The 14,264-nt window shown below is 37.4% G+C and overlaps 1 protein-coding gene across 2 annotated transcripts in view; it reads left to right on the forward strand.

Moving 5' to 3' along the window:
• LOC137009460 (uncharacterized) overlaps positions 1 to 3,104 on the forward strand; it is a 59,153-nt gene extending 56,049 nt beyond the window's left edge. For both annotated transcript variants that reach the window (XM_067371708.1, XM_067371707.1), the window contains one exon: positions 1,545 to 3,104. In XM_067371708.1, the coding sequence (XP_067227809.1) occupies positions 1,545 to 1,649 (105 nt within the window). In that variant the 3' untranslated portion in view covers positions 1,650 to 3,104. The remainder of the gene's footprint in view (positions 1 to 1,544) is intronic.
• Positions 3,105 to 14,264: the final 11,160 nt, after the last annotated feature.

Raw genomic sequence — 14,264 nt, forward strand, 5'->3', positions numbered from 1 at the left:
TTTAGTGGCTGGCATTAGCTGAGGTAACATGACGGCTCACAGACAGCAGCGCGATCCACCTGTCACTCAAGTGACCACGCCTTTAATTATGCAGAACTCTAAGGCTTAATATAATTTAAACGGATGAGTTATAAAAAAATTGACCCCCCTCACAGTTGTCATGAAGGGCAACATTAGCAGTATAGACCAAAACCACAATTTGTACCAACCTGTAAACATGTTTTTTTTCTGCTGTAAATTTGGCCATTTTAAAATGTGACTCAATGAGATTCTGTTCTCTTTTGGAGCCTGTCCCTAGTGGCCAGTCAATGAATTGCAGTTTAAGTCACTTCCATATTGGCCTCAAGAGAATCTGGGGGAGGTTGACGTTTGGTTCAGGCACATTGTTGGTGTGTTGCTATTTTGAGGCAACTAAAATAGATTTCACCATTGACCTGCTCTAAAGTCAATGGCACAGTATTTTTTTGTTATTTAAAGAGCGCATTGGTAATATGTGCCTGTAGGCGGGCATGCTCTGCTTGTTACACACACAGCAGCACACAAACATGCCAAATATTAAAATGTATTTAATCTGACTCGTCTGGTTGAGAGTGTCTATAATCCACCATGGTGCAAGCGCACCTGGCTTTTAAAGGGAATGGGAGATGACACTCTGTTCAGTTCCTTTCTCTATGAAAACCCTCCTTCCGAATGTGCTCTGATTGGTTGGCTGGAGCAGTGTGTTGTGATTGGTCAAGCGCTTCAAGAATGTTTTGGAAATGTTACACCCTTATCATAACCGTGAGTTTCAACACACTGCTAAGTAACTCAACCAGACCCTTTATTTTGTGTATGCCTTCAGCGGAATTATTTAAATGAGGAATTTAAACTTTTTCATGCTCAAACAGCAACATTACACACACTAAAGAGAGTTGAGAATGTAAAAAAGACCCCTTTAAGCCGGAACACACCAAGCCGATGCAGACGAACTAGTGGCGACGAAAGCAGACTGCGGGGTTGGCGCACGTCAGCTGCGTCTGGGTCCAAAGTTGCCCTGACACACTAAACCGACGCTCGACACCCGAAGGCCAAGTAGCACATCCGTTCTGCGCCTGCGTAAGAAGAAATGCCTTTCCGTACCAGCAGATGGCAGTAGCTGAACAGCCAATCAGAATGATTTGACAAGCTCCGACAATGATTCTACATTGATTGATTACATGTCGAATCGGCCAAAAAAAAGCCGACGAGGACCAACTTCAGCCGACGATGCGGAACACACTAAGAAAACTTAGTCGGCAGACAAACAAAAACTGGCCATCCGTCGGCTTGGTGTGTTCCAGGCATTAAATAGTATGACTTATGGATATTAGTGAAAAAATTTAAAAGAACAAGGTATTTGGATGTTTTGATTTGATCAGAGGTACTATATAAGAACGTTTATTTTTTATATTTAGTATTAGATGTTAACATTCACAATATGAAGCAATTTTTATTGTTTAAAGCATTATATAAATAAACTTGACTTGACAATATCACTGTACATTCTATTTCTTTTTCTTCCACAGGTAAAATTCGGAGAGCCTTTGGATCAAGACTCCCAGGAACTATTCGGATGGATTTGCCAGTTTATCAGCGACTTCAAGAAAGTATACTCTGAATACTCTCAATGAACCTGAATTTAGCCACATCTAATACAGTAGGTGTTTGTATGTGTGAATTTGCACCTTCTTTCTCAAGCATTTCAATCCGAAGGTGATATGAACGTCTGTAGAAACAGACTTACCTGCAGACTACGACCAATGTTTTCTGGATCTTTCCCAGTGCTGGTGTGTGGTTTGATTAAAAGTCTTGGCGAGCCGGATCATGCGGTTCTTTGACCCGGTGCTATAGCAAACAGCTTGGATTGATTTTCCCAGCCGGAGCAAACGTTTACTGGAGGCACGTATCATTTTTGTTCTTTTAGAGTGTATGTATAATGGATGTTAGTGATAAATTCACAGATGGCTGGTGTGAAAGAGGCATTCTGATTCCGACAGCCAGTTGAACAGCTTCCACGCGTGTCTGCTGAATCTCAGACTCATTCTGTGGCCTTGAGCGTGTGTGTTTTCTCGATGATACAGAATCGAGTCCTCTGTGGCGGTTCAGCACAGGACATCTGCATTTCACACCATTCAGAACAGACCCCTCTTCGTTTTTCTTTTCTGAGGATTTCATTCATAAAATGAAGAGGACGAATAAAAGAAGAAACATCTTTTTGAAGTCTGATTTCCTTTGCATTACACTAGGATTTACATGCTCACGACTTGTAATCCTTTTGTAATGAACATCCATTGCAGTTTTTCTGCCACTGCAAGGATTGTTCAGCCAGAAATTAAAAGGCTGTCATCATTTATTCACCCTCATGCTGTTCCAAACCCATATGACTTTTCTTCTTTGAGCACAAAAGAAGATGCTTGGAAGAATGTTTAAGTGGCTCTTTTCCATATAATGACGAATGATGCTGTAGAGCTCCAAAAGATACAAAAGAGCACTATATATTAAAACTCTTCTATATTTTATGTTTTATTTTTTTATTTTATTTAAGTCTTTTGGGGACTGATTTGAGTTAATAAATTACCCATTCTTTTAAACCACATAAACCTGCACAATAGCAACATAGCTGTGTAAATATGACCTTGTGACCTATTTGTTGTGGGCAGAAACACAGATTCATTGTACAGTATAACAAGCAAATAAAGCGAGTATTGCGCCCTGCAGTAGGGTATATATAACGTATTCTCTGTGCCATTTCATGACCTGCAGGAGTTTGTCAGCTCAAATTCTCTGCTTAGTCAGACATAAAATGCTTTGCTTCTACAGTGTGGTAAAAATATGCTCTTGTATTTTGAACTAAACTTGACTGCAGAGGAAATTACTATTTTATTAATTAAAGTAATGTATTCACGTTAGAACACCGGCCCCCAGTTTCACAGACAAGGCTTAAAGGGGTCCTTGATTATGATTATGATTTTTTTTAACTTTAGTTAGTGTGTAATGTTGTATAATGCACTGTGAAGTAACATGAACAAACAATGAACAACTGTATTTTCATCAACTAACATTAACGAAGACTAGCAAATACAGTAACAAATGTATTGCTCAGGATTAGTTCATGTTAGTTAATACATTAACTAATGTTTAACTAATGAACCTTATTGTAAAGTGTTACCAAAAGTAAAATTAATTTTTAGATATTTAGTCAAATTAATTAAAAAGTAACATATCTGATGAAAGACATTTTCAAACTCTGAAGTGTTTCTCCCTAGACATTTACATTTAGAGAACATACTGATGTATTGTGTTCTCTTCAGTTTATTCCTTCAATTTTCTGTCTTAAAAAGGTCTTAAATAAGTCTTGAAGTCCCCCTGTGGTGAAAATCGAGTTTTTAATGTTGTTTAAATGTGTGGTGTTTTTAATATGCTTTAATTCATATGTCAACACCGTTGCTGAGTATTTTCAATTGTTTCAATGTGTATTTCAGTTGATACAATCGTGCAGCGTTTACCCCGGTAAGTTGACCGAGTGGATCTCTGAGTGGAGGTGGGGCTAATTTGCATTTTCATTGATCTGCGTATACTAAATGAGGCAAGGGTGTAGCTGTTTTAAGGCATTCATAAATTCTGAAGGAAAAATTTCTTTTTGTGATCAAAGATGTGTTTTAAAAGATGAAATTATTGACTACAGACGAACTTTAAGTTTACCTTCATAAAACCTGCAGAAACCCTGCAGTAGCTACGTTTGTGATTTGCATTAATAGGCATTTTAATTTACACTTTCATAAAATAAAACAACTCTTCTGGTATCCCTAAAATCATGTCCTGCTGTCCATCTGTATTCCCTCAGTGTGCTTTTTTGAACATTTTGTACTGAACATGTTTGGTTTTATATTAGAAAAAAAGTGAGGGGATTACATCTGTTGCTTTAAATTATTCCACCTGCAGCACACACAGGGCTTTTACAGTGACCTTAGTTTAAATCTTACATCTGTTCATCTTAGGTACTCAGCTCTTGCTTTGTTGCCTTATATTTTACCTCAGCTGGCTTATGACTGGCCACACAAAGAGTAGGAAGCCAAAACTGTTTTTTCACAGTACATGTTTTTCTGTCTCCCTCATCTGCTGCTGAGTTGAATGGTTTGATTCATACAGCTAGTATCAGTAAGTGTATGTTTGAGTGGTCTGTAAAATCAAGGTCTGCTGGTCATTATTTCCTCACAATTCAGTGTGTAAAGACACGATTATGTTTAAGTGAGGTCTCTGCTGTACTGATGGAGGGTGTTGAATCACTTTTTCAGATAATGAGACCATGTTTTTATGTGTTGAATTCATGAAGCGTTGGGATTTTAAATGCAAGTAACTGATCCTATTGCTATTTGAACAAACCCCTAACCTTCCGTATTAAGCTTGGCATTTCATTTGTCCCACACAGTTTGGACATGATTATTAAGGAATAATGTTTTTTAGGACATACACGCACTACTGTTTGAATGTTTTGGGTCAGAAAGATTTAATACTTTTATTCAGCAAGGACACATTAAATTGATGAAAAGTGAAAGAAATGTATAATGTTACAAAAAAATCTAGTTCAAAGAAATGCTTTTAAACTTTCTATTCATCAAAGAATCCTGAAAAAAAATATGTTTCATGATTTCCACATAAAAATCAACATTATATAATAACAATAATGTTTCTTGAGCAGCAAATCAGCATATTAGAATGATTTCTGAAAGATCATGTGACTGAAGACTGGTGCAATGCTGAAAATTCAGCTTTGCATCATAGAAATAAATTTAAAATATTTTAAAACAAGGGTTATTTTTAATTGTAATAATATTTCACAATATTACTGATTTTACAGTATTTTTGATCAAATATATGCAGCCTTGGTGAGCAGGAGAGACACAATCTTACAGACTGCAACTGTTTGAATGGTATATTATTTTAAAATTAATATTAATCTAGTTCATGTTGCCTTCATTAATTAAAAGGACTTGCATGTGAAATATTTGAATTTTATTATTTTTATAATTCCTTTATCATTAAAGTTCTTGAATTTGTTTCATTTCAAAATGTCTATGGCAACAACTAAACTTTTGAGATTTGTTTTCTACTCTGAGCTTCTGGTTTCCCTTCATCAGTGCATGGAACATAAAAACCGAAAGTGCACCGATGCATGTGCTGCCCTCTTGACCAGCGCTACACGAAAGCATTTAGGCTGCTGAAGAAAATCACTCCAGCCAAAGTGCTCGGCCGTGACCCCATTGTATAGACCTCAGATTAAACAATTTCTCTTGGCCTCCTTTGTGGATCGCCTGCCAGGGGTGAAAGCAGCAAGCTGCCAATCTTTCGTCATCCTGCACAGTCAAGCAAGATTGGGACCAAAAAGCCGCTTTTACCTTCAGATGTTTTTCAGTCACCCCATCAGAGGTGGGTTAACAGGTGGCTACACGATGTGCTGGGCAACAGTGTGATCATAATGATTATTGGTAGCTGTCACAGCTGTCAAAGAGCTTGTGCTACCTCAAACCTATAGTGTAAAACACCCAGCTTCCCCTTCACAGATATTTTTGGCAGCTACAGGTAGGTGTTTAAATGTTTCAGCCTACTAATGGTGGTCTTAAAGGAAAAGTTAATTAAAAAATTAATGTTCTCAATAGACTGAAATTTAGGTCGTTTTAAAATATGATGTACAATGGACTATTTTTATGATTATTTTAAAAAATAATTTTAAGTTCTGTATTTTTTGGTGATCTTTTCTTTTAAGAGTTGCACTCTAGAATGGACTGAAAAAAATAAATTAATAAAAAAATTTGATGAAAATTGATTTTCATTTCTGTTAGGAATGCACTGCAAATACTCACAACCAAATACAGAAACGAGCTGCAAATACACACAACCCAACTAAATAAAGAAACATGCTTCAATACACACAACACAACCAAATACAGAAGTGAGCTGCAAATACTCACAATGAAACTAAATTAACACACTTCAAATACTCACAACACAACCAAATACAGAAACACACTTCGAATACTCACAACCTAACCAAAACCAGAAATGCGCTGCAAATACTCACAATGCAACTAAATAAACACAAATACGCTGCAAATACTCACAACCTAACCAAATACAGAAACGCACTGCAAATACAACCCAACCAAATACAGAAACGCACTGCAAAAACTCACAACACAACCATATACAGAAACGAGCTGCAAATACTCACAACACAACCATATACAGAAACGAGCTGCAAATACTCACAACACAACCAAATACAGAAAAGCACTGCAAATACTCACAACACAACCAAATACAGAAATGCGCTGCAAAAATACACAATGCAACTAAATAAACACGCTTCAAATACTCACAATGCAACCAAATACAGAAACACACTCCGAATACTCACAACACAACCAAAAACAGAAATGCGCTGCAAATACTCACAACACAGCCAAATACAGAAACAAACTGCAAATACTCACAACACAACCAAAAACAGAAATGCGCTGCAAATACTCACAACACAGCCAAATACAGAAACAAGCTGCAAATACTCATAACCCAACCATATACAGAAATGAGCTGCAAATACTCACAACACAGCCAAATACAGAAACATACTTTGAATACTCACAACGCAACCAAATACAGAAACACGCTGCAAATACTCATAACCCAACCAAATACAGAAACAAGCTGCAAATACTCACAACACAGCCAAATACAGAAACAAGCTGCAAATACTCATAACCCAACCAAATACAGAAATGAGCTGCAAATACTCACAACACAACCAAATACAGAAATGAGCTGCAAATACTCACAACACAACCGATTACAAAAAAGGCTCTGTAAATACTCACAACACAACCAAATACAGAAATGCGCTGCAAATACTCACAATGCAACTAAATACAGAAACACACTGCAAATACTCACAACACAGCCAAATACAGAAACACGCTGCAAATATTCACAACACAACCAAATACAGAAACACGCTGCAAATACTCACAACACAGCCAAATACAGAAACACGCTGCAAATATTCACAACACAACCAAAAACAGAAATGCGCTGCAAATACTCACAAACCAACCATATACAGAAATGAGCTGCAAATACTCACAACACAGTCAAATACAGAAACATACTTTGAATACTCACAACGCAACCAAATACAGAAACACGCTGCAAATACTCACAACACAACTAAATACATAAACACGCTGCAAATACTCACAACACAGCCAAATACAGAAACAAGCTGCAAATACTCACAACACAGCCAAATACAGAAACAAGCTGCAAATACTCACAACACAGCCAAATACAGAAACAAGCTGCAAATACTCATAACCCAACCAAATACAGAAATGAGCTGCAAATACTCATAACCCAACCAAATACAGAAATGAGCTGCAAATACTCACAACACAACCAAATACAGAAACGCACTGCAAAAACTCACAATGCAACTAAATAAACACACTTCGAATACTCACAACGCAACCAAATACAGAAAAGCACTGCAAATATTCACAACACAACCAAATACAGAAAAGCACTGCAAATACTCACAACACAACCAAATACAGAAATGCGCTGCAAATACTCACAATGCAACTAAATAAACACGCTTCAAATACTCACAATGCAACCAAATACAGAAAAGCACTGCAAATATTCACAACACAACCAAATACAGAAACACACTCCGAATACTCACAACGCAACCAAATACAGAAACACACTGCAAATACTCACAACACAACCAAAAACAGAAATGCGCTGCAAATACTCACAAACCAACCAAATACAGAAATGAGCTGCAAATACTCACAACACAGCCAAATACAGAAACAAGCTGCAAATACTCACAACACAACCGAATACATAAACACGACATAAATACATACAATACATAAATACAGAAACACGCTGCAAATATTCACAACACAACCAAATACAGAAACACACTGCAAATACTCACAACACAACCAAAAACAGAAATGCGCTGCAAATACTCACAACACAGCCAAATACAGAAACATACTTCGAATACTCACAACGCAACCAAATACAGAAACACGCTGCAAATACTCACAACACAACTAAATACAGAAACACACTGCAAATACTCACAACACAACCAAAAACAGAAATGCGCTGCAAATACTCACAACACAGCCAAATACAGAAACATACTTCGAATACTCACAACGCAACCAAATACAGAAATGAGCTGCAAATACTCACAACACAACCGATTACAGAAACGCTCTGCAAATACTCACAAGACAGCCAAATACAGAAATGCGCTGCAAATACTCACAAGATAGCCAAATACAGAAAAGCACTGCAAATACTCACAACACAACCAAATACAGAAATGCGCTGCAAATACTCACAATGCAACTAAATAAACACGCTTCAAATACTCACAATGCAACCAAATACAGAAAAGCACTGCAAATATTCACAACACAACCAAATACAGAAACACACTCCGAATACTCACAACGCTACCAAATACAGAAACACACTGCAAATACTCACAACACAACCAAATACAGAAACACGCTGCAAATATTCACAACACAACCAAATACAGAAACACACTGCAAATACTCACAACACAACCAAAAACAGAAATGCGCTGCAAATACTCACAATGCAACTAAATACAGAAACACACTGCAAATACTCACAACACAGCCAAATACAGAAACACGCTGCAAATATTCACAACACAACCAAATACAGAAACACGCTGCAAATACTCACAACACAGCCAAATACAGAAACACACTGCAAATACTCACAACACAACCAAAAACAGAAATGCGCTGCAAATACTCACAAACCAACCAAATACAGAAATGAGCTGCAAATACTCACAACACAGCCAAATACAGAAACATACTTCGAATACTCACAACGCAACCAAATACAGAAACACGCTGCAAATACTCACAAACCAACCAAATACAGAAATGAGCTGCAAATACTCACAACACAGCCAAATACAGAAACATACTTCGAATACTCACAACACAACTAAATACATAAACACGCTGCAAATACTCATAACCCAACCAAATACAGAAATGAGCTGCAAATACTCACAACACAGCCAAATACAGAAACAAGCTGCAAATACTCACAACACAGCCAAATACAGAAACAAGCTGCAAATACTCATAACCCAACCAAATACAGAAATGAGCTGCAAATACTCACAACACAACCGATTACAGAAACGCTCTGCAAATACTCACAAGACAGCCAAATACCGAAATGAGCTGCAAATACTCACAACACAACCAAATACAGAAACACGCTGCAAATACTCACAAAACAACCAAATACAGAAATGGGCTGCAAATATTCACAAGACAGCCAAATACCGAAATGAGCTGCAAATACTCACAACACAACCAAATACAGAAACATACTTCAAATACTCACAACACAACCAAATACAGAAATGAGCTGCAAATATTCACAAGACAGCCAAATACAGAAATGAGCTGCAAATACTCACAACACAACCGATTACAGAAACGCTCTGCAAATACTCACAACCCAACCAAATACAGAAATGAGCTGCAAATACTCACAACACAACCAAATACAGAAATGAGCTGCAAATATTCACAAGACAGCCAAATACAGAAATGCGCTGCAAATACTCACAACCCTACCAAATACAGAAATGCGCTGCAAATACTCACAACCCAACCAAATACAGAAATGAGCTGCAAATATTCACAAGACAGCCAAATACAGAAATGCGCTGCAAATACTCACAAGATAGCCAAATACAGAAACGCACTGCAAATACTCACAACCCAACCAAATACAGAAATGAGCTGCAAATACTCACAACACAACCAAATACAGAAATGAGCTGCAAATATTCACAAGACAGCCAAATACAGAAATGCGCTGCAAATACTCACAACCCTACCAAATACAGAAATGCGCTGCAAATACTCACAACCCAACCAAATACAGAAATGAGCTGCAAATATTCACAAGACAGCCAAATACAGAAATGCGCTGCAAATACTCACAAGATAGCCAAATACAGAAACGCACTGCAAATACTCACAACCCAACCAAATACAGAAATGAGCTGCAAATACTCACAACACAACCAAATACAGAAATGAGCTGCAAATATTCACAAGACAGCCAAATACAGAAATGCGCTGCAAATACTCACAACCCAACCAAATACAGAAATGAGCTGCAAATGCTCAAAATGTAATCAAATACAGAAACGAGCTGCAAATAGCACAGACCACAATGGAAATGTTTCAAGGGGACCCCAACAAGTGACGAACCTGGCTGGGACATGCTTACTGTTCAATGTCTACTCGTCAATGGTGTTGTCGATGATCTGAAAGGTACGTTTGTTTGTTGTTTTGTTTGTTAACATCCTGATCATGTTTGTTGCATTTGCAATACATGTGTTGTCAAACTGATGATGTTTTCTTAATTTGCTGGTGTTTTTTCTATTTGCTGGTGTTTTCTTCAGTTGCAGCGCATTGAGCTCTCTCGGCCACTGTGGAATTTTCATTTTTTGATGATCTGTTCCTTTAAGACATGCATTCTAGAATGGATTTTATTTGTTATAAATAAATAAGTTGTGATAAATAAAGAATAAACTAATAATAATAAACTTTAAAAGTGTTTGTTCCCGTTAAACTCCAGTCTGGGGAGCAAGGGAGAGTTTTTTTCATTTTAATTCTGTGAATTTTTTTAACCTTCTCTCTAGACTGGCAGATTTGTTTGGATACCCCTAGAGAAGCTGGTTTGTTTGAACTTCAGGAAAAGTGCAGGGCTTTGTTTGATGGATTTTAATGTCATTTGCTTTCTAAGTCAATGTCAGCTTTGGGGAGATGTTCACCCAAAGGCCTTTACACCCAAACGCTGCAGGCCCAGAATTACTTTGAGCTTTGTGCAAGGACACACATAGAGTTACACCCGCACATAAACACAGACAACTTCACAGCACTCCAAAGTCCTCTGCTCGCTCCTCAAACCAGTGAATCATAACGATGCTCTGAAATGGTCCAATGAGGCGGTCTATCTCTCTCTTTTCACAAACAGTGTCAATGGGGTCGTGTGAACTAGCCTTTTCTTCACGCTCCCAGCCGTGCTTACCTGGCTGAGAAGACAGCTAGCCTGTAGGTCACAGGGGGTTGATTCATTTGCAGTGCTTCAAGTCCAGCTCATTTATCTTACTCTCATCCAGGAATAGATTCACGGTTCTCTCTCCCCAGCTGCTGTCCAAGCGACTGGTCCAGCAAAAATCCAATACTCTTAATCAAATATTAACTCCTTATGTCATCATTTGTGTTAGAGTGTTAGTTCACCCAAAAATGAAAATTCTGTCATTAATTACTCACCCTCATGTCGTTCCACACTTGTAAGACATTCATCTTTAGAACACAAATTAAGGTATTTTTGATGAAATCCGAGAGCTTTCTGACCCCCCATAGACTGCAACGTAATTACCACTTTCAAGGCCCAGAAAGCTACTAAAAACATTGTTAAAATAGTCCATGTGACTACAGCAGTTCAACCTTAATGTTATGAAGCGACGAGAATACTTCTGGTGCGCAAAAACAAAACAAAAATAATGACTTTGTTCAACAATTTCTTCTCTTCCATGTCAGTCGCTTCATAACATTAAGGTTGAACCACTGTAGTCACATGGACTATTTTAACAATGTCTTTACTTCCTTTCTGGGCCTTGAAAGTGGTAATTACATTGCAATGGATGGGGGATGGGGGATGGGGGGGGGGGGGGGTCAGAGAGCTCTCGGATTTCATCAAAAAATATCTTAATTTTGTCTTACTGGTGTGGAATGACATGAGGATGAGTAATTAATGACAGAATTTTAATTTCTGGGCGAATTAAACACCTATTAAAAGTCTTACAGGTTGGGTGTAAAAGTAATAATTTTGTAAACTTTTACTACTTTTGTGCACATTTTGCACCAAAATCTTCTTACACCATGTTGCCGGTTTGAGGTTTGTCCCTCCTCGAACACACAAGCCTTACTATTTCAGAGATACTCTGACCCAGTCACCTTGCCATAACAATTTGGCCCTTGTCAAAGTCACTTGGATCTTTATTTCTTCTCCAGCACCCACCACGTTGATTACAAGAACTGATATTTTTTTGCTTATCATCTAATGATATTTATATATGTGTGTGCCCTGTTTTTGAAAACACAACCCAGACATCCTCATCATTAAAGAAATTACCAGCGAGATGTAGGTTACAATCTCATCATAATTTTAAGTAGTTAAGAGAGGAATATTACCGAATACCCAAGTGTCTTTTTTGTGAATGACTTTGATCCAGAACTGTGAGGTCTAAACATGTGAAACATTAATGAATTTTGAAATATGCATGACCACATCAGATACTGTTTTTTTCTAAGCAAGAGAAGCTCCATCCACACTTGGGCACTGTAAATGTGCTTCACTGCAAATGCTGTCCTGTTGTTCACACAATGTAATCATGAGTTTACACTCAATATTCCTTTCTCTTATAGAAGTCTAACATTGGGAAAGTGGCGAGAGGTGCTGAGAGAAAAATGAAAAACATTATGAAGGTAAACAGCCATAACAGCTCACATTTATTCAATAATTTCCCAAGCAACTCAATAGGTTCCCAGGTGAGTTAACTGTTAATTTGTACTTGCAAATATTCCATCCTTAATTTGTTCCATAAATGAAGAGCCTTGCATTGCTCAAGTGCACTCTGAGCATCCTCCAGAGAGCTTGAAAACAACGAGTTGAGCCGAGTACAAAGTGTATTATCCATTTTTCATTGACTTCAGAATCTGAACTTCATTCATAGATCTTGGAACATATTCTCAATGGCTTGATTTCATGACCCTGCATTTAAGAAATGAGTCCTGATGAAAGTAATTCATTTATAATCTTATATAATCACCATCTCTCCTCAAAAAACTAGAATGACAGAATTGCATTGCTTAATAGTCCGACATTAGAGCAAATAACATTCACGACTCCAACTTGAAATGCATAAAGCAGTGCCAAAGACATAAAGCCAAGTATTGAAACATTCACGGCTCCATTATATTGCACATTAATTGCTTGTCTCTCTTATAACTTCACAATTTTGAGGCCTTCGTCTGATGTGCAGTATTCTCCTGAGACCCAGCAATTGGATTTGTGTCTAATGCAGAGGCCGTATATCTTTTGTTAATAGATATTAGACTAGACAGGCCTATTTGCATCAACTAGACATAAATACTGTTATATAGACATATTTCTTTTTAATAAATTATTATGTATTTTTTCTGGCGTGGTCAATGATTTGAAGATATTATTTGAATATATAATAATAATAATTTAATACAAACTGGAAATATATTAATATAAATATGGTTAATTATTTTATTAATATTTTATTTAATGATTAATATTACAATAATTGTACAATATTACTTTATAATATATATATTTAGAGATCGTTCATCATGGTGACCATAAAGCCCATAAATATATATATATATTATATATTTTGTATATACATATAAATAGTGTATATAAATACTCCACCTAAAAAAAAAAGTTTAATTACCAAACACTATGTAAAAACATTTCTGTTTACTGGATCTCAGGTGGATATTGAAAAAATCATCTGACGTTACGCAACACTTCGGTCGTCACGGTGAGTTCACAGAGTCGGGCGTCATTAAGGGTGTGCGCGCGCTCATAGAAGTGTCTTTTGGTCGAAAGAGAGAGAGAGGAACATCCACAGATGTGTTAAGGGGGTCATTGGAGTTTTGCTTTTGTTTACTACTCTATTTTTATGGCGCAAAACTAATATGGACACGGAGTGGCGATTGCGCAGGCATTGCGGATAATTACCTCTGTGCGCACTGAGAGGATTTTTACGCGGAGTCGCCAGGAACCTACGGAGAACCTGCAGCTCCAAAACTCGCCTGACCGATCTTCTGGAGTTGAAAACTATCAGTATCACTAACGCACAGGGATAACAATCAAAAAATGACTATAGATATAAGGTTGCTGCATCCACCTACGCGCATTTGGTGATTTGTAAATCAGCAGCTGGTGTCCGGACGGATGTTTGGCGTAAACGAGCACGAACACGGAGCAGAAGCGAAGTGACAGGATCAGGAGAGCCGTTTGGATTTTGGCTACATTGGAGATCGTTCATC

Source organism: Chanodichthys erythropterus, chromosome 20, assembly GCF_024489055.1.
Source record: "Chanodichthys erythropterus isolate Z2021 chromosome 20, ASM2448905v1, whole genome shotgun sequence".
In the NCBI taxonomy this organism is placed as follows: Eukaryota; Metazoa; Chordata; class Actinopteri; order Cypriniformes; family Xenocyprididae; genus Chanodichthys; species Chanodichthys erythropterus.